Raw genomic sequence first — 26,897 nt, forward strand, 5'->3', positions numbered from 1 at the left:
ACGGAGAAAAGGACTTTTGGGACTGGCAGCTGTTGGGGGGGGAGGGCCTGTGTTCACTCAAAGGACGGGTCTGCATACAAATGGACATAGTTCATCCTGGTTTCTCCGCCCCTGGCTCCTTTATTGGTGGGGAACCAGACACCAGAGCTTGTGAGTTTGAGACCCTCCCCTTTCTCCTGCATATTCCCTTCTGCTTGCCGAGGTCTGCCTCCATCCAGCCAAAAGCACCTTAGCTGACATGGTGCAACAAGTGCTGTATAGAGCTCTGGTCTCCACCAAATGGCTAGCAGAAGCTGTGCGGGCCAATAAGATTGGGCCTGAGCTGCGGGTTCTGGATGCCTCCTGGTATGAACCCGGTGGCAAGAGAGATGCCCAGAAAGAATTCAGAGAGCGGCACATCCCCGGAGCCTCCTTTTTCGACATCGAGGAATGCAAAGACAAGTCATCCCCTTACGAGGTCATGCTTCCCAGCGAGAAGCACTTTGCGGACTACGTCGGCCGCCTGGGCATCAGCAACCAGACCCACGTCGTCGTGTACGATGGAGACGACCTGGGCACTTTCTACGCACCGCGGGCCTGGTGGATGTTCCGTGTCTTTGGGCACCGAACTGTCTCCGTGCTGAATGGGGGGTTCAAGAACTGGGTGAAAGAAGGGCACCCCGTGACATCAGAGAGCACCAGACCGGAGCCGGCTGTTTTTAAAGCCAGCCTTAACAGATCGCTCCTGAAGACCTATGAGGATATGTTGGAGAACCTGGAATCCAAGCGGTTCCAAGTGGTGGATTCCAGATCTGAAGGGAGATACCGGGGAACAGAACCTGAGCCAGGGACACAAGGTAGGAACAGTATCTGGAACCACCTTCAGCTGCAAAGGAGTGTTTTCTGGCATTCATTCTGATATGACCCTCTCTCCACACTCATTTCCCATTAATGTAGATCCATTCCTTTAGTCCCCTTTGCACACTTGGGCTACAATCCTGCGCATGCATGCATAAAAGCTAAGCGGGATATTTATGAGTAAACCTGCACAGGACCGCAGTGGGTGTCTAATAGGGAGTCCACATTGGCAGAACTATATATCCTCCAAAGTCTGGACACAATTAGATTTAGGATTCCCCACCAACAATCTATCAGAAGAGTGGAATGATTGGAAAATAGCCCGTTGGCAGATCTTTAGTTCTAATTCCCTCTCCTCCCCCTATATATGGCAAAAGCAGTTAGTTATATTGACTATGGGTAGCCAGAAAAACAGCAGATGAACTTATCTTTTGTGCTCTGGGTCTATTTCCAACAATCTCTATTGGTAACAGCTATATTCTTGACATTTATGTTTGCCACCGACAGTTTCCAATAATTTTGCGAGTATAGAATGGGGAGGAGGAGCATGAACGTAATAAGAAGCATGTTAAGTTAAGACAGGTTCTCCGGTAACTTGATGATTCTGCAGCTCTTCCTTATATATTTCAGAGAACTGGCTTGACTAGTATTTGCCTCTTCATTGTCCAGAAACCAGCCTGTCCAAACAAAAAGTCTGAAATGACTGCCTCACATTCTTGTATACTCTTGCCCCTTCCTGGCAATGCATGGGAGATTGCTGAGCTGTTACTTTTGATCAGCCTGGACAAAGGGCAAAAGCCAAAAGGGTAGAAGTGGCAGAAAGTTGTGTGCATCTGTGCATATGTCGGAATGGCAGCCTCATGGTACAGAATCCTGAGATAAGCACCAAGTTAACCATTTATTCCCCAGTCAGTCCAGCATTTTATCCCCAGCAGAAAAATTGTAGGACTGATCTCTCAGCTCTTAACACGTTTTCCTACGAAGGAAACACTTCCCTGTAGGAAAAAATATATATCAAAAGCACCAACAAAAAAGATAAGAGTATTTAAATTGAAGGTTGGTGATGTAGATAAGAGAATTTGCATGCATTCCTGTAATCTACTTGGTGATGGCAAGTTTCTTTAGATTCCCCCCCCCCTTTATTTATGCACTGTGTAATATCTTTCATTTGTACTGCTTATCAAGACTGGCACCGCTCAGATCCACCCACCATTTTGAATCCTCTACAATGCCCCAGGACATTTCCATTTAAAAATGTGGGCATGCAGCACACAGCAGCCCATCCTTAAGTAAAACCAAGATGGGGGAATGACTTGGGGAGGGGGGGGGGCTGAGTGAGAGGATCAGCACTGGTGGGCCCTCCTAGATTTTGGGGCCTTGGTGGCTGTCCAGGGATTTCAGGTGGTGACCCTAGCCCTGGTTTGTTTTGTTGAGTGATAAACCAAGTCCTTCTGCCCAGCCTGTGATTACACACAATCTACCTAGTTCACAAGGCTTATATTAGTTTCATGCTAGTTTAGTAATGGTTTTTCTCATATAATCTTCAGCATTGTGGTTGGCTTTGAATACAGATGAATATGCATGTGGCGATTTAGCTGTACATACATGTGGTTTGTGCTCCTTCTGGGGCAGTTTGCCAAAGCTTTGGTCCCTACCCTGCGGTCAGCAATCACCTGTGGCTCCTAGAAGCTGTCAGCATGTGACAGCGGCCACACCCTGGGAAATGGCTTCCAGTGGCCGGCTAAGCCAAGTGAGACTAGCCAATGGATCTCAATCCCTCGGTGAGTTCGGGACTTCCCCTGCATGCGAAGACAAGCTCCAGCAGATTGAACGGACAAGACCATAGTGGGTCCAAGGGTCAAGTAGGCGGTTTTTGCACGTGCTGTAGAGGGAAGTGAGGGGCAGATGGGCCTCATCAACCTGGGGAAGGTAGCTTCTCGAGGAGAAGAAAAACTCTCATCTTGGACCTCTGCTGCCTTGTGGGACATCTGCAGGAGAAAAAAAGGCTAAGGAGCAAACCCATCTCAAATCCAGAGTGGAGTCCCCTAAGATGGTTGGATGGAGTCTTGTACACCTCCTTCTGGCAACTCCCGCAGCCAAGTTGGTGCAAAATGGTATTGTATTGCTCTGCTTTCCTTTGGACCACATCAATGAGGCCAAGAGGGGCATCTTGTTATCTGGGCAGCTCAGGACCTCCATATACACTGTCCAGGCTTGTGCCCCAGGGAAGTCACTTTGGTGCTGCAAATGCAGCAGTTTGACTTCATCCCCAGAGGCACACTCCATTGTCTTCTGAGGCAGATGGATGCCAGCAACACGTGGTAAAATACACATAGGCATGGATGTGTGACAAGCTGCATGTGGGGTGGGAGGTTCATGCAATGTTTCGTCATTGGGAGGCAACCTGCTTCAGAGAGCCTTACATACATGTTGTTGTTTAGTTGTTTAGTCGTGTCCAACTCTTCGTGACCCCATGGACCAGAGCATGCCAGGCACTCCTGTCTTGCACTGCCTCCCGCAGTTTGGTCAAACTCATGTTCGTGGCATCGAGTCCAACCATCTCGTCCTCTGTCGTCCCCTTCTCCTTGTGCCCTCCATCTCTCCCAGCATCAGGGTCTTTTCCAGGGAGTCTTATCTTCTCATGAGGTGGCCAAAGTATTGGAGCCTCAGCTTCACGATCTGTCCTTCCAGTGAGCACTCAGGGCTGATTTCCTTCAGAATGGATAGGTTTGATCTTCTTGCAGTCCATGGGACTCTCAAGAGTCTCCTCCAGCATCATAATTCAAAAGTATCAATTCTTCGGCAATCATCCTTCTTTATGGTCCAGCTCTCACTTCCATACATCACTACTGGGAAAACCATAGCTTTAACTATATGGACCTTTGTCGGCAAGGTGATATCTCTGCTTTTTAAGATGCTGTCTAGGTTTGTCATTGCTTTTCTCCCTAGAAGCAGGCGTCTTTTAATTTCGTGACTGCTGTCACCATCTGCAGTGATCATGGAACCCAAGAAAATAAAATCTCTCACTGCCTCCATTTCTTCCCCTTCTATTTGCCAGGAGGTGATGGGACCAGTGGCCATGATCTTGGGTTTTTTGATGTTGAGCTTCAGACCATATTTTGCGCTCTCTTCTTTCACCTTCATTTAAAGGTTCTTTAATTCCTCCTCACTTTCTGCCATCAAGGTTGTGTCATCAGCATATCTGAGGTTGTTGATATTTCTTCCGGCAATCTTAATTCCGGCTTGGGATTCATCCAGTCCAGCCTTTCGCATGGTTAATTCTGCATATAAGTTAAATAAGCAGGGAGACAATATACAACCTTGTCGTACTCCTTTCCCAATTTTGAACCAATCAGTTGTCCCATATCCAGTTCTAACTGTAGCTTCTTGTCCCACATAGAGATTTCTCAGGAGACAGATGATATGATCAGGCACTCCCATTTCTTTAAGAACTTGGTCGACACAGTGAAATGCTTTTGCATAGTCAATGAAGCAGAAGTCATCACATGACTATGTTCACAAGCTATTATCTTTCTTGGAACAGATTAAGGGTCAGTTTGCAAGTTTTTCCCTGCCAGCTCATTATCTGCTTGCTATAGCCCTTTTATATCCTGTACTAACTGCAGCTGCATGACCTGAAAAATGCAACATTTTGGATAGGGGTAGCCTCTGTGGGAGACGAGTGCAGATTTTTTTTGGCTTTCTGAGTCCCGGTCCTTCACTGTAGGAAGTTCTTATCCCACACATGCTTCTTGCAGCTTGTATGAAGGACATTTAGTAAAGATAGGAGCCCCAGATTCTTTCTGCATACTCTTCACTTACACCAGGTCAAATGGGAGCAACCTTCCAGAGGCCACATATTGGTGGTGGGCCAGAGACAAGGTGTGCAGGGTGATGGATGTAACTCTTCCGTTTGTACAGTAAGCTGCATTTTGGCCACCTGACACCTTTCAGCCAAGCAAAAGCACTTGAGAAGGGGGCATGGCCAGTGGAGAGTCCCAGGGACCTAACTTTTATGTGATATTACTGAGAAGGCAAACATTGAGGATCTGTTTACTATTATATTCTGCAGCTTTTCTGGTTTTATTCAAAGCTTGGGCAGATGGAGTAGCAGGAAGCTATTGGATGTGCTATAATATCAAAACATACCGGTAGTAGACATAAGGAAAGGATGGGGTTGTTTTTTTTATTAAAAACTCAGTTCATTTATTATTATTTTTAGCTCTTTAATGTTGAGATGATGTCCAGGGGAAGCCATGAGTTCCAGAGCCAATTCCTGCAGAGCACAGAGGAGACAAATCAAGAATCAAATGAGACGAAAAATGTCCATCTGGAATTGTGGAGAGAGACCAACCGTGGCACGTTTCCAAAAGAATTGCTGCAGGTTCAGCGTTCCAGTCGCTCCTCTTTGTGTACAGTGTATGTGCACGAGCTGCGTGTGTGTGCGCGCACATGGACAGAAATGCAGTGGTGCCATCAAGGGCAGGTGGGTGGGGAGGGCAGAAATCCAGGGACCAGCGCGGCAGGAGGGCCCCCAAATACAGTAGATTCTGGCCTACCACATTTTGAAGCAACACATATTGCAATCTAAAGCAAGCTTCCTCAACCTCGGCCCTTCAGGTGTTTTGAGACTACAATTCCCATCATCCCTGACCACTGGTCCTGGTAGCTAGGGATCATGGGAGTTGTAGGCCAAAGACATCTGGAAGGTTGAAGAAGCTTGAGCTAAAGAGTAGGATCCCCACAAGACCATTACATACAATCAGAGTCAAAAGTGGGGCCCCTGTAAGACCATGATATCTAGGGTCTAAAATTACTAAACTACCCTGTTTCCCCTATTTTTAGACATACAGTGGTACCTCGGTTTATGAACACAATTGGTTCCGGAAGTCTGTTCATAAACTGAAGCGTTCATAAACTGAAGTGAACTTTCCCATTGAAAGTAATGGAAAGTGGATTAATCCGTTCCAGATGGGTCCGCGGCGTTCGTAAACCAAAAATTCGTAAACAGAGGTGTTCATAAACCGAGGTTCCACTGTAGTCATAAAATAAGCCATAGCAGGATTTTTAAGCATTCAAGGAATATAAGCCATACCCCGAAAATAAGACATAGTGATAGGTGCAGCAGCAATGCCAGCCGTGGCAGGAGGAGGAGGAGGGAAAAAAATAAGACATCCCCTGAAAATAAGCCATAGTGTGTTTTTTTGAGGAAAAATAAACATAAGACGGTGTCTTATTTTCGGAGAAACATGGCACTCCACTTTGTGTGTGTGTGTTTTGCTGGGTGGAGGGGAACCAAGCATGCCATAGTTTATTGCAGCTTCACATTATGGTGCTACCTAAGTGCAAGCGGATGCTAAAATGCTGTCCCATCGTAAGACACTTGAGTCATGACCAACACTGACATCATAAAGCCTTGACCCACGAGATTTAAACTTTCTCAGAAGGTGGGGGGGGGAGAGATTTGGATGAACAGCTGTGGCAAGGAAGCCTGGACTGGATTGGGTGAATGTTTTGATTACTTGGTTAAATGTTCTGAGCTGACCTGCCAAACACAGTTCACCCCAAGCTGTGTATTTTGGGTGACTTGTCTCATGGCTCTGGCAGACCCAGACAGGCAGCAAAGCCAATAAGCTTTATCAATGGTGGTTGACATCCTTGGCTGGTGCGTTTTTCTTCATTTGGTGGGACATGATACATGATTTCCAAATGTGTCCTCTACCTGCAGCAACTTTCAATATGCTACAGAGGAATCCCTCCTTTTCAATACAAGTCAATCAAGGGAATTTGCTTTCTCTACCAACCACCATCCTCACATGTGCTCAGTATATGCATGTTATTTAAGGCAAATTTGAGAAATATAATTCTACCCAAACAGTGAGATTGTGGCTTATCACCTCAATGGAAGCACCTGTAAATGGCATGTGAGCTAGCTGGTAATTAGGTTGCCCAGGATACAGGGCCGGCCCTAAGGCAAGGCTGTGTGGCGCAATGCGCCAGGGCGCCCGGCCACCAGGGGGCGCCACGCTGCACCTGCCAGACAGCCGCGCTGCGCCGAGGCAACAGCAGCAACAGCAGCAGCCGCCTCTTGTGCCGGCGAGGTGCCTGAGGGAGGGAAGGGTGAGCTCCCGTCGGCACCACAGCAGCAGCACCGGAATAAAAAGCGGCGTCGGCGGCGTCTCCCTCCCTCCCCTCTCGCTAACTCTTCTCCCACCACCTCAGCGTGAGCATGCGAGGAGCAGCCCCTCGCGGCAGCCCAGGAGTAGGAGAGGGTGGCAGCAGCAGCAGCAGCTCCTTGAGGCACCTCGGGCTGAGAGGAGTCCTCCCGCCTCGCCACTGGGCTGTCGGCACACAGCCTGCTCAACAGTGTCTTCTCCTGCTCGTCCTCGCCACCGCTCGGTGCCTTGCCCTCCTTCCCGCCAAAGAACCTCTCCAAGCTGCTGCTGCCGCCTCCGCCTCCTCCTCCCCATCCCAACTGCCATCTTCCAGCCCCCGCAGCGGTGGCGGCTTCTGTCTTCGTTTCCCTCCCTCCCCAACGGCGCCCTCTGCCCCAGGCTAAATTTTGGGAAGGGAGGGGGCACCGGAGGGACCTTTGCACCACGGCACTGGATGTGGTTAAGACGGGCCTGCCAGGATATGTCAAATAAATTATCCATCATACGTACGAAAATACACAAAATGAGCAGGCCGCCTAGTGGTTTATTCAGATTTTTCACATGAACCCATCCTAAATCTGTGGCAATTGGGCAGTCATCCCAGCCAGAGTTTAGCGAAGCTTAGCCTACAAACATTTAAGTTACTGGATATTTCACACAACAATTAAGACATTGCATTTGATCATGTGCAGAGTGCCTGTTCCTTACCATCAGGTTATCAAAACCAGCCACGACACTTCTGGAATTTGTGAGACAGTGAGCACTTCCAGTACAGGTGGAGTGTTGCAAACCCAAACTCTAAACTCTGAATATCCTTTCTTTTAAATTATTTCCATGCTATCAAAATTTGCATACCAGTGGTTTCCATTCTAAATATAAATATGAGAAAAACACTTTTACCATACTCAAAATGTATAGTATTATCAATTTGTCCTGTCCATGATATTATTATTATTATTATTATTATTACTATTTATTGAATTTCATAGTCCCTTTATTTTGCCCAGGGCAACCTAAAGCAACCCAAAGTAGCTTATGTTGATTCAAGTAGTGATTAAAGAAAAGTACAATTTTGCAATGTTGCTTGAGAATTGCATTGCAAAATTCAGAGAAGTGCAAAACCAAAGGGTAACAACATTCCAATTCACATATTAGTCTGGGAAGTGCAGATCAGGCTGGTTCACTTAGAAATGCAGACCAAACAAAATAATTGAAGGTTCTTTCTTGATCTCCCAGTTCAGTTTTACTGAGTCAGTGCTGTTTGTGAATATTTATGGCTAAATACATTTACCTTGATCATCACTTAATGCACGTTTTGTAGATGTGTCCCAGATTATAACTGTTTTGTATCAGAAGTAGTTTATACCCACCCAGATGGGCGGGGTATAAATAATAAATTGTTGTTGTTGTTTGATCTTTAAACTTTATTTTACATAAACTTTATTTTACATAATTGCAGGTGGCTTCCTTCCTTCCTTCCTTCCTTCCTTCCTTCCTTCCTTCCTTCCTTCCTTCCTTCCTTCCTTCCTTCCTTCCTTCCTTCCTTCCTTCTGTAATAGCCTTTTCAAACCCTTTCTCTAACCTTTTCTTGAGATACTTTGCCTCCATCAACTTTAAGATGTACGCATTGGTTTATTTTGCCACCATATCTAAATGGAGGCTCTTTTCTCTCTCCCTTCTATTCTAGGGCTTGAACCAGGCCACATCCCCCACACTCTGAACATGCCTTTTTTCAATTTCTTGACGGAAGAAGGGTTTGAGAAGAGCACGGAAGAGATCCGGAGCATGTTCCAGGAGAAGAAAGTGGATCTCTCAAAGCCACTGATTGCCACATGCCGCAAGGGGGTCACGGCCTGCCACATTGCCCTGGCGGCATACCTCTGTGGCACACCAGATGTGGCCATCTATGATGGATCTTGGTCAGAGTGGTTTCGGCGTGCCCCGCCGGAGCTTAAAATTTCAGAGTGGAAACGCCATAAGGCATAAGCAAAGCAATATCAGTCTGCTGCGGTGATTCATGCACCGAGGTTTGGGTTCTTAATTATTCCTGACAAAGATCAAGGGCTGGGGAAATGCGAAGTCCGTAGTTTTTATAATTTTTTTAGTTTTCTAATTGAACACTATGGTTTTTTTCCCTGTTTCTCTTTTTGTAATTGGTAATGGAATAAAACTCTCGGGTCAAGTGGCCTTTTTGTTATTTCTCAGCAGTGTGCGATTAAGGAGCCAAGCTTACTTCAATAAGCCACACCGAAGTGAAGGAAATTCTAAACATTAGAACCACTCACCAATAAAGACAGTTAAGAAAGGCTAACAAAGTGAAGACACCTTTGGGGAATTCGAGTGCAGAATATAGGAATACAAAGCTAGCTTGCCTCACCCTAATACCCACCATTAAGGGTCACAGACCCCCACCAGCAAGCTTCACCCAGGCACACTTGGCTGTTGCAGTTCACTATCCTTCATCTGAATGGGGGCAGTTAGACCCAGGTCAAAGACCAGTTTTTATACTATAAGAAGGGTAGGTTTTGCACAGAAGCGGTGATTTTGCTTCAGCCAATTAGGGCCTAGGTACATATTTTGCCAGCACTAGAGAGTGTACGTGCTGGAAGACAATGCAGCTGCTCAGTGGCTTTCTACACAGACCTTGATGCAATCTTGCATCAGACATACAAATGGCAAGATGGACTAATTAAACAGGACTCCCCCCCCCCTCAATGAAGATTGCACTGAGAATCCCATGGGAAAAGACTTTTTTAAAAAAAGAAGCCAATGAAACGGGGATTTCTTAACCCACACACGCTATTCCTACTGAATTCAACAGTTGGCCTTGCCGGCAAGCACAGTGCATAGGATTGCATATGTGCACTGCCACATTTCAAGAGCTACAATAGCCTTTCATCATATATGTGAGGCAGAGAGCTGTAATTGGGTGCAGTTTTTCAGCATGTGTACATGCAGTGCAATGAATATGTGCTAACCCCTTCAGATATGAAAGCACGCGTCTCAGTTATATAAAGTTCGCCATAGCCCAATCTATTCAAGATTTATCAAATGTCAGGCTATTTCTGATATTCTACTGTGTGAGTACTGTAGCTTATGTAGCCGGAATGGCACAATTCTGACACCATGCATACACACTCGAGAGGTGGGCAGGTGTGGAGGATTCCCTGGTTCTGAACGGGGTAACTGTGCCCCTGAAAGACCAGGTGCGCAGCCTGGGAGTCATTTTGGACTCACAGCTGTCCATGGAGGCGCAGGTCAATTCTGTGTCCAGGGCAGCTGTCTATCAGCTCCATCTGGTACGCAGGCTGAGACCCTCCCTGCCTGCGGACTGTCTCACAAGAGTGGTGCATGCTCTGGTTATCTCCTGCTTGGACTACTGCAATGCGCTCTGCGTGGGGCTACCCTTGAAGGTGACTCGGAAACTACAACTAATCCAGAATGCGGCAGCTAGACAGGTGACTGGGAGCGGCCGCCGAGACCACATAACACCGGTCTTGAAAGATCTACATTGGCTCCCAGTACGTTTCCGAGCACAATTCAAAGTGTTGGTGCTTACCTTTAAAGCCCTAAATGGCCTCGGTCCAGTATACCTGAAGGAGCGTCTCCACCTCCATCATTCTGCCCGGACACTGAGGTCCAGCACCGAGGGCCTTCTGGCGGTTCCCTCGTTGCGAGATGCCAAGTTGCAGGGAACTAGGCAGAGGGACTTCTCGGTGGTGGCGCCTGCCCTGTGGAACGCCCTCCCAACAGATGTCAAAGAGGAAAACAACTACTAGACTTTTAGAAGACATCTGAAGGCAGCCCTGTTCAGGGAGGCTTTTAATGTTTAATAGATTGTTGTGTTTTAATTTTCTGTTGGAAGCCGCCCAGAGTGGCTGGGGAAACCCAGCCAGATGGGCGGGGTATAAATAATAAATTATTATTATTATTATTATTATTATTATTATTATTATTATTATTATTATTATTATTATTTAGTACCAGAATGCTTGAAGGAACTCTTCAAAACAGCCCAGTGAAGACCAGATTTGGAACTGTATTTGACTTCCATACAGGGGCGCAGGAAGGGAGGGGCGATGGGGCGCTCTGCCCCGGGCAGTGCGATCCCAAGGGCACCATGGCGGCTGTCCCTCCGCCTGCGCTGGGCGCCCCGCCCCCAGAATGTGTGTCACGCCCCTACAGGCAGTGCGCCATGCCCCCAGAATGCGCACCACACCCCTACGGGCAGCGCGCCACACTCCCAGAACGCATGCCAGCCCCACCGCGCCTGCTCTCCCCCCCCCCCAGTGCCGGAGAATGAAGCTCCACCAGTGCTTCCATATAGTGTGTTTGAGATTGGGGGCAAGCCCCATGTGACTGAATCTTCTAATGCTTTCCATTTAAAGCATCCATCAGAGATAGGTGAATTGGATCAGGGCAGCAGGGCCAGGGGATATAACCTGAATGAAAAGCACCCCTCCCCTAAAAACTGGTGTAAGCCTCGTTGCAGAATAAAGGCAGGCTCAATAGCTGTACATGTTTCGTCCTTAGGGAATCTCATGGCAGCTTCAGAAGCAGGGGACAATTTCAAGTGGGGAGAAGGTTAAGTCTCTCCCAAACACCACTGCTCTAATGCAATCTGGCATGGCTGCTTCACACACACACACACACACACACACACACACACACACACACACACACACACACACAGTCATGAGAGCCATTGCATCTGGATTTGTCCTGAGCAGCTAATCGAGGTGCATGAAATAACTTGCATCCCTTGGAAAGTCAGGCCAAATTTATCTCCTAAAAGTTATCATTTCATGGCAAGGGCTAAGAAACTGTGGCGCAGACCCACTTAGTAAGTTAAGGCATTGAAGATAACTCTCAGCTGGTCCCTGTGTTTACTTGGTTCCCATGACAACTACAGCTCACAGATGGGGATGGTTTCTTAGCAACTGTCCTTGGCGACTTCTCATAGTTCCACCTCTTTGTCGACACTTCTAGACTTGGCAAGGATCTGCTTGATTCACCAGAACTACTTTGGCACCTCAGTTGAGATCATGGAAGAGGTGAGGCACACGTTTATGAGGAGGACTTAACTTCTGGGCACCCTCAGAGACAACAATCACCCCTCCTAGGCAGGCAGGCAGGGAGGCACACACTATTCAGATGCCCTATGACCTACACAAAGAGTCTTGGGTATTTAAGCACCGGTCAGTGCAGTGAGCCTTGCTGTTTTCTTGATACCAGTCCAGGCCACATGTGGCAGGCATGTGAGGCTATCCTTGGCCACTTCTGGCAACTGATTTGGAGCCATATCTGGTTGGCCACACTGGGACATGCCTGGCACATATATAGCTCATTCATTCTAATAGTTGTGCTGTTCCCAGCCAGAGGTTTTGTGAAACTGGCCAGGCAATATCTCCAGCCTCAGGAGCCTAGTGGCTTGCTACGGTGCCAGAAGGAGCTCGAGGAGGTTAGCCCCTTGCTCCAGTGCCAACCGGAGCCAAAGATGGCTAGTCCCTTGCTCCATTACATACACGAGCCTGAGGAGGTTAGCCCTGTGCTACGATACCTACAGCATCCTGAAGAGTTTGCTGCCTTGCACCACCAACTTCCACAGTTTGAGGAAAAGGTTGATCCCTCAGTCCACCAGTCGAAAGAAGTTAGCCCTGTACTCCAGTATCTACAACAGCTGGAGGAGATTGGTACTAACCTGCTCCAACGGGACAGCAGCCTCATGTCTTCCTGCCCAAGAAATGCCAGCAAAATGGAGGATGTGACTCAGGTGAAAAATAATGTGGGGGCTGGTCAGGCTCATCTAACACAACTTTCTCAGGATCTTTATTGGGAACCAAGAATGACTCTGAAAGTCTAGGTCAGGCATCCTCAAACTTCGGCCCTCCAGATGTTTTGGCCTACAACTCCCATGATCCCTAGCTATAACAGGACTAGTGGTCGGGGAGGATGGGAATTGTAGTCCAGAACATCTGGAGGGCTGAAGTTTGGGGATGCCTGGTCTAGGTGGTGATTTGGAGAGAGGGGAAAGAGGGTTGGGATGTTCAAGGACCACAGCTGTCTCTTGCCACCTTCTGATGCCATCAGATTCCTGTAATAATTGGAATGTGGCAAATACATACTGAGCAGAGAAGGAATCAGACCAGCCTCAGTATTGACTGAGAATAGAAGGGTTTCACTCCAGGCCCAGGAAGCAGCATTGCGGGCCTTTTATTGCTCTAGTAAAGCAGACAGCAAAATTAGGTGTCCAGAATTCCGCAACAGGTTCAGTTGCGGAAGCCAAAGGCCAACAAAAATGGAGAGAGAGAAAGTCTGGTCTTTGCAACCATTTAAAATGGGATGCATCTATTAAGCACAGGGACAAGGGATCTGCCAGCCCCAGAGGAAAACCAGGAGCTGGAGGGCCACAGCTAATTTTCATATCATATATTTGTTGTTATTATTATGAAGGTAACAATAAAGGTGTTAAGAACTGTGGAGAGTTGTCTTGTGGCCAACTAAGGTGACTAAATACCTTAATATATGTGAAACTCATAATCTCAAATCACAAATCAACAAGTATTATTAAACCTCCATTTCTATGTATAATATTTCATCTTTGTGCTTTTCCTCTCATGACTTATGTGCGGGGAAATCACTCCCTTTAAATATTTTGCTGCCCTCCTTGTTGCCTCACGCTTAAGAATTTTTTTAAAAGCCAGCCTTTTATCTCCTGTGTTCCACTATTGCTGTACTATTTGATTTCTATTTCTTTCTATTCCTAGGTTAATAATTCTATTCTGTAATTTATTTATTTTTCCTTTCCAAATCTGCTCAAACACTTTCTTCTTCCCTTTCAGTTTCCCTGTCTTTTTGTGACATTATTATATTTTATATTGTGATGCTGCGGACAAAGTCATAAGTACATTCTGATTTTGACCAGCAGCAAGCATATATATAAGCACACCTGTAGAAGTGTGAAGAAGTTGTGTAGAAGTTGTCTTGCCTTTGTAATGGACTGGATGAGAGCCAACAAACTGAAGCTCAAACCAGATACGACTGAGGCACTATTAGTGGGCGGTTCCCTAGGGCAGATGGATGGGAGGCTGCCTGCTCTTGATAGGATTACAGTCTGCTGTCGCTTGAGGCTCAGGTGGCCTCAGTGGTGTGAAGTGCCTTCCATCAGAACTGTGCAGTTGGAAGGGACCCAGAGGGTCACCTAGTCCAATCTCCCCTACAGTGCTTGAATTACAGATAAAGAATACCTGACAGATTCTTTAGAATTTCTCAATTAAATATTTCTCTCTTTTTTCAAATTTAAAAATTGTCAAGGCAACCATGACTGCATTCACATGGCTGTTTATTCTAGTGGTGGCCAAACTTGGCCCTCCAGCTGTTTTGGGACTACAACTCCCATCATCCCTAGCTAACAGGACCAGTGGGGTCATTGATGATGGGAATTGTAGTCCCCAAACAGCTGGAGGGCCAAGTTTGGCCATCACTGGTTTATTCCATTTCCCTGATGTTCCTCTTAACTGTGAGTTTCCTCATTATATTTAAGCTTTCAGATGTAAAAGCCAATTCCCAAAATATAGCAGAATATAACACAAGGTAAGAGCACATCTCAATGTTATTTACAAATGGATTATTACTGGAATCAAATAGCATGGAAATGAGCAACAAATACTAAACTATAAAATTAATACTAGATCAAGGAATGAAAAACAAACTTGGCTCGATTTGCATTTAAAGACAAACCTACCATATTTACATTTCCCGTGACACTATATGAGCCAAAACACAGCCATCCTTAGAATAAAAAAATTCCTTCAGTAGCACCTTAAAGACCAACTAAGTTTTTATTTTGGTATGAGCTTTCGTGTGCATGCACACTTCTTCAGAAGCATGCACACGAAAGCTCATACCAAAATATAAAGTTAGTTGGTCTTTAAGGTGCTACTGAAGGAATTTTATTATTTTGCTTCGACTCAGACCAACACGGCTACCTACCTGTAACCATCCTTAGAATGTTGCACTTCTCTGAATTTTGTAGTGCAGTTCTCTGGCCAAGTATTGCGTAAAAAAAAAATGCATACATTAGATAGACAAAAATGCATTACACTGGGGAAATTATTTGCATATACTGTATGTGTGCATGTATATGGCAAAGCTACATATAAAAATGTGAATATTGGGAGGAATTTGCACTAGAATGCTGATGAATTTTTGTAAGGACTTTTTTTTAAAAAAATTGAAAACTGATTTGGAAATGTGGAGAACTGAAAATAAGTCTGTAAAAACAAAAAAAGCAGAGGGAAATTCAAATTCACCGATTCCTAGCTCAAGCTGCCCTTAAAGGCAGAGCTACAGAGACTGGCTAGGAAACTCTCAACCCCAAATTCTATCCACTTTCATACCGGAAGCTCTGTAGAGTGTATTTTTATTTAATGTAGTAACAAGACAGAATGCCAATGTAATGAAGCAGATTATACACAGTCTATTATTTTCATAAGATATATTAGAGTTACATCCAATTTGTACATCCAATATGTACATCTGGAGACATCTACAGAACAGCAGATAAAGTGCAGTGATCAAGAGAATGAATTGAGTTGGATGTTTTTGTTCTAGTGTCAATTTAGCCACAATTTCACCAAATCCACTTTCCCTCTCCAATTCCCCTTTGTGCTGGACAGATTATAAATTACAAGCTGCTGCAAAGGCTGCTGAGATAACCCACTCTTTACTTCTGTTTGGAACAGGTGCCCATGGACACGACGGCCTTCCCAATTCCTGCCGCCGCATACCATGAATCCAGAATGGCCAGTGGTCCAACAGGTAGGAGATACTTTTAAGAAGGGAAACTCTTCCATTGGCTCACATTCTCCTGCATTGTGACACCCTGCCTATGGAATTCTCTCCTCCTGGACCTAAATATGGCAGCCACGGGTCTGGGATTCCATTTCCAAGTTAAAACGTATCTGTGTTTTCAGGCCTTAGTTTAGAGGAAGATGATTTGCTGGTGCAAGATTCTAGGTCAGGTATGGGGAACCTTTGGCCTCAGAAATGTTGCTAGACTACAAGTTCTAGCACCCTTAACTGGTGCCGATGGGAATTGGAGTCCCACAACATCTGGAGGGTCAAAGCTTCTCTGTCCTTGCTCTTGTTGTTTAGTCATTTAGTCATGTCCGACTCTTCGTGACCCCATGAACCAGAGCTCTAGGTACTTTATATTCTGCACTGCTCTCATGTCTTTCTTAACTGCTGCCAGAATTATTATTTGTCAGAATGGGGGAGGGGAGGGAATGACAACACCATCCTTGAGAGAATGGATAATTAAAATCTGGAACATTGTCTACATGGTTAAGCTTCCATATATGGTGTAAGAACCAGAAAGGGCAGAAAAGAAGATAGTGTGTTTATTGAGAAATGGAGTCTTTTAATAATGTACTAGAGTAATAAAGTACAGGATAATTATTCATTTATTATTTTCAACTATGGTATGGAAATCACCCCCTTTATGTTTAGTTCCAACAGATCTCTCTCTCTCTTTTACTTATATTTGATATCTGTTATACTTTGTTGTTGGGATCTATCTGTCTCGGGAGACAGTCGAGGAGTGCACCTTTGGGGGTGAAGTCAAACTGTTGGAAGGTTTCAGCGCCTGCTGTGGCTGTAGAGACCAATATGAATTATAGAATTGTAGAGCTGGAAAGGACCACAAGGCTCATGTAGTCCAACCCCCTGCAATGCAGGAGTCTTTCACCCAACGTGGGGTTTGAACACACAAACCCAAGATTAAGAATCTCACGTTCTACCAACTGAGCTATCCTGGAGAGACATGTTTTGTTGCAGCCAGGGCAGATGAAGGTATCCGGTTGTTATGTCATAAATAAATACAGTGTATGTAAATAAAAAATAAACTAAGGGGATTTTTTAAATTTTATTTTTAATGGCATTTGTGAAAGGACATCTGCTTTGTATGCAGAAGATTCCAGGTTAGATCTGTAGAAACTCCAGCTATGTGTGAGAATGTTCCCTACCTGGACCCTAGAAGAGCTGCTGCCAGTCAGAGCATCTAATCCCATGGTTCCCAGGGAGGATTTGATTTTTACAGGGTGGGGGGCAATTCGAGAATGAGTTATTAACAATGGATTTTTTGCATTTCTTATGGTTCTAGGGGACTCATATACAGTATATAAATATATATTGTGACATAGACATTTTAAAAATTAATTTCAGAATGTACACGGCGGTCAGCAGGTAACAATGGGAGAGGTTATCTAAGCAGAAAAGGTTATCTAAACATGAAATACACTGGTCGCATTCAGGGGGAGTAGCGCTTTTCCTCAATACTTCAACTATCTGGACATGCGCAGAAGCAACCTCCGGTGCTGGCGCTGCCCAATTTCCGGTGCCCAGACATGGGCAGAGCGACACCCGAAATCGGTTCTGCGCATGTCCAGACATGCGCAGAAGGAGCCTCCCTGGCAGGTAGGAAATCCGGGGGATTTACGGGATTTTTCTCTATTCGGGAAAATGGGTTTAATTACGGGGGTTTCCCGCGAAAAACAGGAGACTTGGCAGCTATGGGTTCCCCATCAAATTTGAAACCATACCAGACCCTACTTAGCTTCTGGTTATCCTGAAGTTTGCAGACGTACATAAAGGGTCAACCCTAAAAGCTCACCTCCGAAGAGCCCTATCAGACCTGAGCATGCTGAATAGTCACAGAATGTGGACTGTCAGCTGGGAAGGAAAACCATAAAAATGGGGGAGGGGGGGAACATAGCTGGTTGCCTGGCAACCTGAACAGAAACACTTCTGTGAGAAGCTGAGGCTATGCTGCAACATTTTGCTGTGGGTTATACTTTTCTTGCTGTCTTCTAGTAGTGCCTGGATATGGAAACAAGGAACAGGCCACCTACAACTTGACTGGGGAACAGTCCAACAGCAAAAGACCCCCCTCAAGGTGTTCCAGCAGGACCTCCTCAATAAACTCCAAGAACCCCGAGAACAGAACAGCTATGGGTGAACCCCCAGTCCTGCCTGAGGCATCACCATCCGCACAGCCTATCCAAACCAGAAACCACAGCAAACAGTCCCTCAGGTCTAAAACTCCCTCTGCCCTCTGCATTAACATGGCTGCAGGGAGGAAAGACAGTCTGGACAGTACCATTTCCAAGGGAACAGGAAATCATCACCCAAAGGGGAAACCTGGAGGTTCCAGGCTGTCGGCTAAGTCTAGCCAAGAAGAAATGGAAGATGGCCACGGTAATTCAGATGAACTAACGGGGAGGCAATACCGGCCTATAGTGACCCGACCACATGGATCTCCCCGAAAGAGCGGAAAGGGCAGCTGTGAAGATATGAAGGAAGCCCAGGATGTCATGACTGCCAAAGAGCCATTAGCATCAAGTGGGCAAGATGTCAAAGCAGAGGGGAAGGCCCTCCAGGAGAAGAAAAACAGCCCAATAATACCTCCTAATATCAAGGCCAAGTTTGGCACAGCTATGGTGGAGAAGCTGGTTTCCGAGGAGCAGGTAAAGAATGTAATGGTCTTGTCTTTGAAGAGGGTTAACTAGGAATGCCTAATACTTTTTAAAACTGGAAATATCTGTTAAGTAATACGGTAGCAGTAGTAGCAGAAGCAGCAGTGCTACTCATTATACAGTGGTACCTCGGGTTTACAGACGCTTCAGGTTACAGACGCTTCAGGTTACAGACTCCGCTAACCCAGAAATAGTACCTCGGGTTAAAAACTTTGCTTCAGGATGAGAACAGAAATCGTGTGGTGGCAGCACGGCGGCAGCAGGAGGCCCCATTAGCTAAAGTGGTACCTCGGGTTAAGAACAGTTTCAGGTTAAGAACGGACCTCCGGAATGAATTAAGTTCTTAACCAGAGGTACCACTGTAGTTGGAACTCTCATAGTAGCAGCTACAGTAAGTCCAGCAGTAGAGAAATAGCACCAATGCTATTTCTCTAGAAAAAGAGGTGCCAGAACTCACCATGTCCCTTGTTCTTTTATAATAGCAATGGCACCCACCTGAGAGGTGCCAGAACTGAGTTCCAGCTGAAAAAAAAAAAGCCCTGAGTAGCACTGTTAGTAACATTGTTATAAATAGGAATGCTACTAGCACGGTAGCTATAAGCAGCAATGCAAAATATATAAAGCTGCCGTTCAGTAAACAATTACCCAGGAGTAAGAACCATCGGCCATAGGGCTTACTTCGTGAATTGACACGTATACAGTTGTGCTGTAAAGGAATTATTCTAATGATAGTATAATGCATGATATTATTTCAGTCATCAGCCGATAAATTAGAAAACAGAACATGGTTACGCGGTGACAGTTATAGCTCTGGAAAACTTCTGTCCTAGCTTCTTAATAGATATGAGGCTGATGCCATAGATCAGGGGGCATATTGGTTAATTCACAGGGTAATCTGTCAGAGTGGCAAACACATCACCTGTGACTCATCATTTAGGAAAAAAATGACTGTGCTGCATTGAGATTTCATTTTTATGAAGGAAAAAAAATCATGACAAGAAGATGATAAGACAATAGCTGACCTTGATTAATCTTCTACGTAATATGGAAAGGGGCTCAGGGTATGGGCAATCCATAAAAAAAATATGTATGGGTGGTAACCTTAGTTCTAGCCAAGTTTGTACCTGATTAGAGGACTCACTCTGAGAGGGGAAAGTTCCACCAGTACCTGGTGGAGCCAGGACCTCAGAACCTTAAGTGGAATTTGACTCCATCGTCTTGTATTTTCCAGGCACGTCGTGCTCTCTGTGAGGCTGGGCTGATCCAGGGGCAGAAGCGCCTCAGTGACTGGCCATATAAGACACTAGAGAATCCTATGGCATCATCACCTTATGCTGATTATTATGAACTAGGATACAACTTGAGGTCCAACATTTTCCAAGGTAAAGGAACATCCTAGGCCTACCTGCACACTGCCTGTTCTGACTCCGGTTATGGCATTTACTGATTTTGGATTGCTGAGTTCACAGATCTCCCACGATTGACACCACTTTTACGTGCTGCTTATGAGCAGCGAAAATAGAACAGATCTTTTGCGGGGTCAGTTTACTTGGAAAAGTCTTTGGGTGTATGTGCGTGAAATAGGAAAGATATCAGGAGAAGGCACGGCAAGAACATAGAAGACTTGGAGGGAGGAACACTTGGAAGTGGGCAGGGAAAGAAACCCAGCCTACCTAGTAATGCCTCTCCTGTGCCTTTAACAGAACTCTGATATGCAGAGACCAGCAGGCAAAGCTTTATGGTATGGTAGACAAATATTATCACTCGCTAATCACTGCAGATTAAGGGCTATTAATGCAGAGCTAAAGGGGCCTACTCCAAAGTTCTCACAACACCATCACACAACTGCAACCCAACCCAACCAACCTTTAACAGACTGTTTCCTCACAATCTTTGGACAGATCCAGTCAGTAACTTCCATTACTTTGAGGTTTTTGCTTTTATGTAAGATCGCCCATGTTCCTATTGTCTCCATTACCTACTACCTTTGATCTGCAGCAAATTGCAGGTGATTGTACAGCAGGCATCCCCAAATTTCGGCCCTCCAGATGTTTTGGACTACAATTCCCATCTTCCCCGACCACTGGTCCTGCTAGCGAGGTATCATGGGAGTTGTAGGCCAAAACATCTGGAGGGCCGCAGTTTGGGGATGCCTGTTGTACAGTATTGTCACCAGAATGGGAAAAACTGCTAAAAGCACAAGAAGGGTTCAAGTCAGGCTTTCTCCACACTCTGCTTTCTGGACACTTCAGGCTACCAAATCTATCCTACTCGGGCAAGACATGTGTGGCTAAAATCCCTTGGGAACCTCTTCCTGTATAAACAGGCTGAACATGCGACTGTTGATTCAGGACAGCTCTCACAATTTGAGGTAGCCAAGTCATACAACTCCTTTGTTGTCTCCTGTAGGGGCCAGCTCCCCCTAGCCTATGATCCAGCTCCTAGATGACTCTGACGCAAGTAGCATAAGAGTTTTGTGAATCTCCTTTCTTGCAGGAGGACCATTGGAAAGCAGAAGCCTGATGAAGGATTCCTATACCCCAGATGTACTAAAGAGGGCAGTTCGGGACCCCAAACATTGGCATGGAAGAAAAACCGATGAACTGGGTAAGAAACCCTAGGACTTTAAGGAAAAAGATGGCTGAGTAACAAAGGATTTGCCTCAGGCATCTTCCATCAGATCTGCAATATGGGGGATAACAGTGCCAGCCTGTTTTACAGGGTTCTTGTGAGGATTACAGAGATTATGCTAGTGGAGCACTTAGAAGAAGAGCTATATATAAATACCTAAAGTATTATTATAATCTAAATATTTGGATCCCCCCCCCCCAGTTGACAGCTTGCAAATCACACATTGCAAGGCTGAGCACATATTCTAGGAATTTTTTGGCATCTTGTTCTCATTAGTGTCGGTGATAAAGATTCTGCCACTTTGGGCGTGTCTGTGGCTAGTTAGCATCATAGTGTCCATACCCACATTACACACAGAGGGGGGTGGAGAGAGAAATAGAGAGAGAGAAGGAGAGAAAGCTTGCTCATACTGTACATCAGGTACACACAGACACCTTTCCATGCCTTCATGAGCTCTTGCCTTTACTGGCCCTTTTCCAGCCTCTCCCAAAGATAGCCCTTTAATCCTGGTGCCTGCTAAAGGGTACACGATATGTACATGCAAACTGTGTGCATTTGTTTGTTTCTCAACAGGGAGGTGGTTCCAGAAAAATGCGCTAAACCTTAACCTTCAAAAAGCTTTGGAACAAAAATATGGGGACAAGAACAAAGGCGGCAAATCTTAAGAAGGCATAGAAGAGGGATGAAGACCTTCTGGAAAAATATCTGGCTCTCCCTAGCAGTGGAATAAACCTCCATCTAGCCTCCATCTTTGATGTGCTCTGTATATGGATAAAGCAACAAGTTGGGTTATCTGACTTGCTGGGAATAGTAAGCCTGGCCTGATTCTGTATCTTCAGTAGTCACTTGAAATGAGCAGGTGCAGCTTTTCAAAGAATGGAACAAAGCCCGATCCCCCATTAATTCCCAACATCTCCATAGGGTGCTGGGAAAAGACCTGAAACACTGTAGAACTGCCACCACCGATTAGTGTTGAGTCTACACTGCAAACAATACTAAGCTAAATGGACCAATTGTCCAGCTAGGTATGAGGCAGCTTCCTATGGGTCCATTTCAAACAATGGCAACCATAAATTAGGAAAGTGAATAGAGTTTTGCAGAAAATACAGTAAGGAGGGATATGGAATAGCTTACTGTGTATAGTGGGGAGGGCTACCAGAGAAGTATTGGTGCAAGGAGACAGAATAAGTATGAAAATGTCTCCTTCCCCTGTTCTGCAGATAAAATGTACTAAGCCAATTGCATTCCTACAGTCATATAACTTTTACCACATCCATCTATCAGCTGTGAAACACTTGTGTCTCTCTCTACCCTAAAATTTGTGAGCAATGCTATCATGTTCTGTGGGGCATTGCTGAGGTCTTTGGGTCCCTCATCCATCAGCTTGAATGAATGAAGAGTGACCTAAGGACCTTACCAGTGCTTCTCTGGGCTAGCAGGATGCAGGGGAAGTTTTATGAGCAACCATGCATAACTCCTGATGAGTCTGGGCGCTACAGAATCCAATTCAACAAACATGCCATTAAGCCAATGACTAAGCTGTCTTTCTTGGACTAGTCAGCTCAAGAATTATACTTCAGAAGGACGACAGGTTTTCATAATACTGGAAGCAAGCTTGTAAGGCTTCCATTTCCTTGCAGATATCCTGCTTCCTAGTACTCTTACAGAGTAAACAAAACACACACACACACACACACACACACACACGGTGAGGAACACAGAGCAGAGCATCAGCTGCTTCACCAAGAGAATCAGGACTGTCAGCAAACTTTGCCAAACCTGGACTTTTTACTCAGATTTATAGAGTCTGACTCCCCGGCCCTGGATCCCCTTTAAAGTTGAAGAACCCAGGCTGGACTTCCTAGTTTGTGTAGATTGTGGCTGCTGTTCTAGGACAATAAACCTGAGATAATCATTGCACCTTGTTTGTTTAAACAAACCTCTCTAGCAATGATTAACATCAATGGATAATCTTGGCGTAAGGATGTGCTTTGTGGACTGCAACCTCATTCACATGTAAAATGTTGGTATTTCAAGTATCTCTAGATTCTCAGGGTGATTGCTTATTATAGCATTGTGGTGGAAGTAGCCCAGGTCAAGCTTTTCCAGTTGAAAAAAGAACACAGAGCTCCTGCACCTTTAATAGGTGTATAGAAAAGGGAATTTAGACCAGTGTTTCTCAACCTTTTTTGGGCCACGGCACACTTGTTCTGTGAAAAAAATCACGAGGCACACCACCATTAAAAAAGTTAAAAAATTTAACTCTGTGCCGCCCTATATTATAATTATGACTGTAAGAAACACTTGCCAAATATTGCTTTCCGGTGGGTTAGCGTTGTGTATTGGCGGCCGCCAGGCTCGTCTGCACTGAGCTTTGGGAAAGAGGAGGAGAAATATTGCTTTCCGGTGGGTTAGTGTTGTGTATTGGCGGCCGCCAGGCACGTGACAATGCAAATCGCCCTTCTCGTCGCCGCACGTCGCGGCACACCAGCCAGCGTCTCGCGGCACACTAGTGTGCCGCGGAACAGTGGTTGAGAAACGCTGATTTAGACCACCTTATCATGCCAGTTGCAGCATTACATGGCGAACATTAAGGAGTCATTTGGCCACCAGCGTGAGTTGTCTGAAATGGCAGCTACTGACCAAGGTTGTTGATTCTAGGTCAAGTAATACCTTCTAGATAATAAACCAGCTGTGTCACCTCCCTCTTCTGAATAACTATCCTGAAGAGTAAAATATGTTAGGTTGCAGCCTGTGCAGTCAAATATGTTATGGACCCAAGTTGTAATGGTGAAGTTATGTTCATTATAAGTCTGGCTGTCATGGAATGAGGCACATATGTGATTTGAACAGTGTCCAATGGTTCTTAGCCAGCTTGGCTATTTGCATATTTTCACAGTGCTGGACTCCAGGGTCCATCACCCCCAGCTAGCATGGCCAATGATCCATAGCTGCCAAGTTTTCACTTTTCTCGCGAGGAAGCCTATTCAGCATAAGGGAAAATCCCTGTAAAAAAGGGATAACTTGGCAGCTATGCAATGATCAGGGTGATGGGACTTGTAATCCAACAGCATCTGGTGGGGGGGGCAGGGCGACAGGTTTACAAGCCCTGATTTAGAGCTTTCCAGTTATGGCTCAGCCAAGTCATTTGATCCCATGAGGCTGAGTGCAGCATGCAAACTAAAGCTTTAGGAGGCCATGGCATTAGGAGAACAAGCTCAGTGCTGACATCAGGAAATAGCTGTGGGAACTGGTGGGCTACTTCCTGTGGCTTGCCAGGCGGGTCTGGCCTGCAAAGAAGGGGGAGGAGGAGGAGGATTTGATATCCCGTCTTTCACTCCCCTTAAGGAGTCTCAAAGCGGCTAACAATCTCCTTTCCCTTCCTCCCCCACAACAAACACTCTGGGAGGTGAGTGAGGCTGAGAGACTTCAGAGAAGTGTGAATAGCCCAAGGTCACCCAGCAGCTGCATGTGGAGGAGCAGGGAAGCGAACCTGGTTTACCAGATTATGAGTCCACCGCTCTTAACCACTACACCATGCTGTCTCTCGCTGACCTCCACACTATACAGAGTTGTTGTTGTTGTTGTTGTTGTTGTTGTTGTTACCATATCTACAGAATATTCAGATGAGCAAATAAATGAGCAGCCATGTCTGCATTCACAGCACCAATATGACTTTTGCCAGTAGATGAAGCTGGTCAATAAATAATTTCCGTTCATCAGAAGGTACAGATGTTTATCATTATGTGATTTTCATATCCTTGGCTTCAGAAAATGACCTAGCCCAAGTGAAGCATGTTTAAGTCTATTCAATATGTGTTTTAAGTGCTTAACTATGGTGGGCACATGACCTTCTTTTCAAATTGCAATCTGTTTTGAAAAATATTACAAGCAAATATTTTTTTGCTTTCCCCAAATGTTCACGTAAATATGATTAATTAGTGATCATTTAATTACTTAATAGCTTAATCCCATATTCCATCATTTAATAGCTGATATAGCTGGGTAAGTAAATGTTTGGTTTAATGTTTATCTAAGCATTCCATGTTTCACACACACACACACACACATAAATATATATATGGGCAATGTATGTCTGAACATATTTAGATTTGTAAATACTTTAAAGAAAATTGAAGCCCTCAAGTGAAAGACATCGACATTTCCCCCAGAAAAGTTGAGATAAAGTAATGGGATGCAACACATCTTATAGGTGTGTCCCCCAACTTAAGAAGTTTGGGGCACAAATAATAAAAGAAGCAGAAATAATAACATGGTCGATCTTACCAAAGGACCTTTTAATTGTTCTGTTTGGTAACACTGAGGGTTAGCTCTGGCAGACGACAGAGAATTAGTCCAGCATTTATTATTTATTCATTAAAATATATACCACTATTCATTTAAAAAATCCTGAGTGGTTTACAACAATTATACATAAAACCATACAATAAAAATGACAGAAAAATATTAAAATCAGAAATCAGATCCCTATTATGGAAAGATGTACTCTTAACTTCCTGCATAATCCAAAGGAAATAGAAAAGTTTTCAGGAGGTGTTTAAAAGTTGAAACAGAAGACACCTTTGGAATCTCTATGCGCAGAATATGCCACAGTGGCATAATATGCCACTGAGCTGAAGACACTACATGCTTAAATTCTTGCTTTTGGCAAATGAGCCTCATAGGATCATAGAATTGTAAAGTTGGAAGAGACCCCATCTGGTCCAATGTCCTGCAATGCCAGCTCTAACTTGCCATCTTGGGGAACAACCACAATGCTCCTACAGATGAGGACTGGCACCTTATTTTCTGAAAAAATAGAGCACTGTATATATTTATGAGTAAACCATATGTCCTAACGACACTGCAATCTCCACTGTTCCTCATTCCAAAGAGCCTTAGCCCTGGGTACATAGTGCCTGGAACCCCTGGAATCTCTCACCACTCAGAAGTTGAGGTGGCATGCAACAATATAAAGCTGAGCGGCCAGAATTAAAGAAAAAAAATTTCCCCAGAGAGGCTCCAGTTTGTGATAGGGGAGCAATGGCCTCCAGGAAGAGAGAGAGAGAGAGAAACATTTTATCTTTTCTATCCTATGGGGTTTGCATGTTTGGGAATTCAGTGGGCAGGACGAGTCCCTGAATGTTTATCTTTGCTATTTTTGCTATACATTTTCTGAAACATAATAATATTTTGCCAAACTAGATACGGCACTATTAATATTTAGCCTTGACAGGCTTGCTTTTTAAAAATAAATACATAAATAGCTGACATGAAAGGAGAGGGAGACGGGGCAGTGGGGGGAGGAGGAGAGAGATTCAATTCAATTCACCTTTGAAGGCAAATGTACTTAATCCACACTTTCCAGAGCAATACGGAAACTGAAACACAGCCATCCTTCTGTCTATCTATCTATCTATCTATCTATCTATCTATCTATCTATCTATCTATCTATCTGAAAATGACAAACAGAATGCTCTGCAAAAATGTATGCATTAGGCAAAATGGCATAAAAATGTGTATACTGTATGGGGGGGATTTGTACTAAAATGCTGATGAATTTTCCTGAGGACATTTAAAAAATACATAAATAAATCACATGTTGATTTGAAGCTGCGGAGAACTGAAGACTGGGGAAAAAATGAGAACTGGGGAGACACTGAAACAGACAGATCCCTTTTCAGGGCAAACAGGTCTGTGTTGTGAGAGGAGGGGGCTCTTGTCCCTACTGCCATTCCG

The 26,897-nt window shown here is 44.9% G+C and overlaps 2 protein-coding genes across 2 annotated transcripts; both read left to right on the forward strand.

Moving 5' to 3' along the window:
- The first annotated feature begins 7 nt into the window (after positions 1–7).
- On the forward strand, positions 8–9,179 carry TST (thiosulfate sulfurtransferase). Its single transcript, XM_035128099.2, has 2 exons — positions 8–836; positions 8,680–9,179. Exons 1-2 carry the CDS (start codon positions 239–241, stop codon positions 8,976–8,978), a joined length of 897 nt encoding a protein of 298 aa, XP_034983990.1. The 5' UTR covers positions 8–238; the 3' UTR covers positions 8,979–9,179.
- A 150-nt stretch (positions 9,180–9,329) lies between these two features.
- CIMIP4 (ciliary microtubule inner protein 4) lies at positions 9,330–25,488 on the forward strand. Its single transcript, XM_035128522.2, has 6 exons — positions 9,330–12,765; positions 15,737–15,812; positions 17,865–18,517; positions 19,758–19,908; positions 21,023–21,133; positions 21,731–25,488. The coding sequence occupies exons 1-6, from the start codon at positions 12,154–12,156 to the stop codon at positions 21,820–21,822; spliced, it is 1,695 nt and encodes a 564-aa protein (XP_034984413.2). The 5' UTR covers positions 9,330–12,153; the 3' UTR covers positions 21,823–25,488.
- Positions 25,489–26,897: the final 1,409 nt, after the last annotated feature.

Source organism: Zootoca vivipara, chromosome 10 (genome assembly GCF_963506605.1).
Source record: "Zootoca vivipara chromosome 10, rZooViv1.1, whole genome shotgun sequence".
Classification (NCBI taxonomy): domain Eukaryota; kingdom Metazoa; phylum Chordata; class Lepidosauria; order Squamata; family Lacertidae; genus Zootoca; species Zootoca vivipara.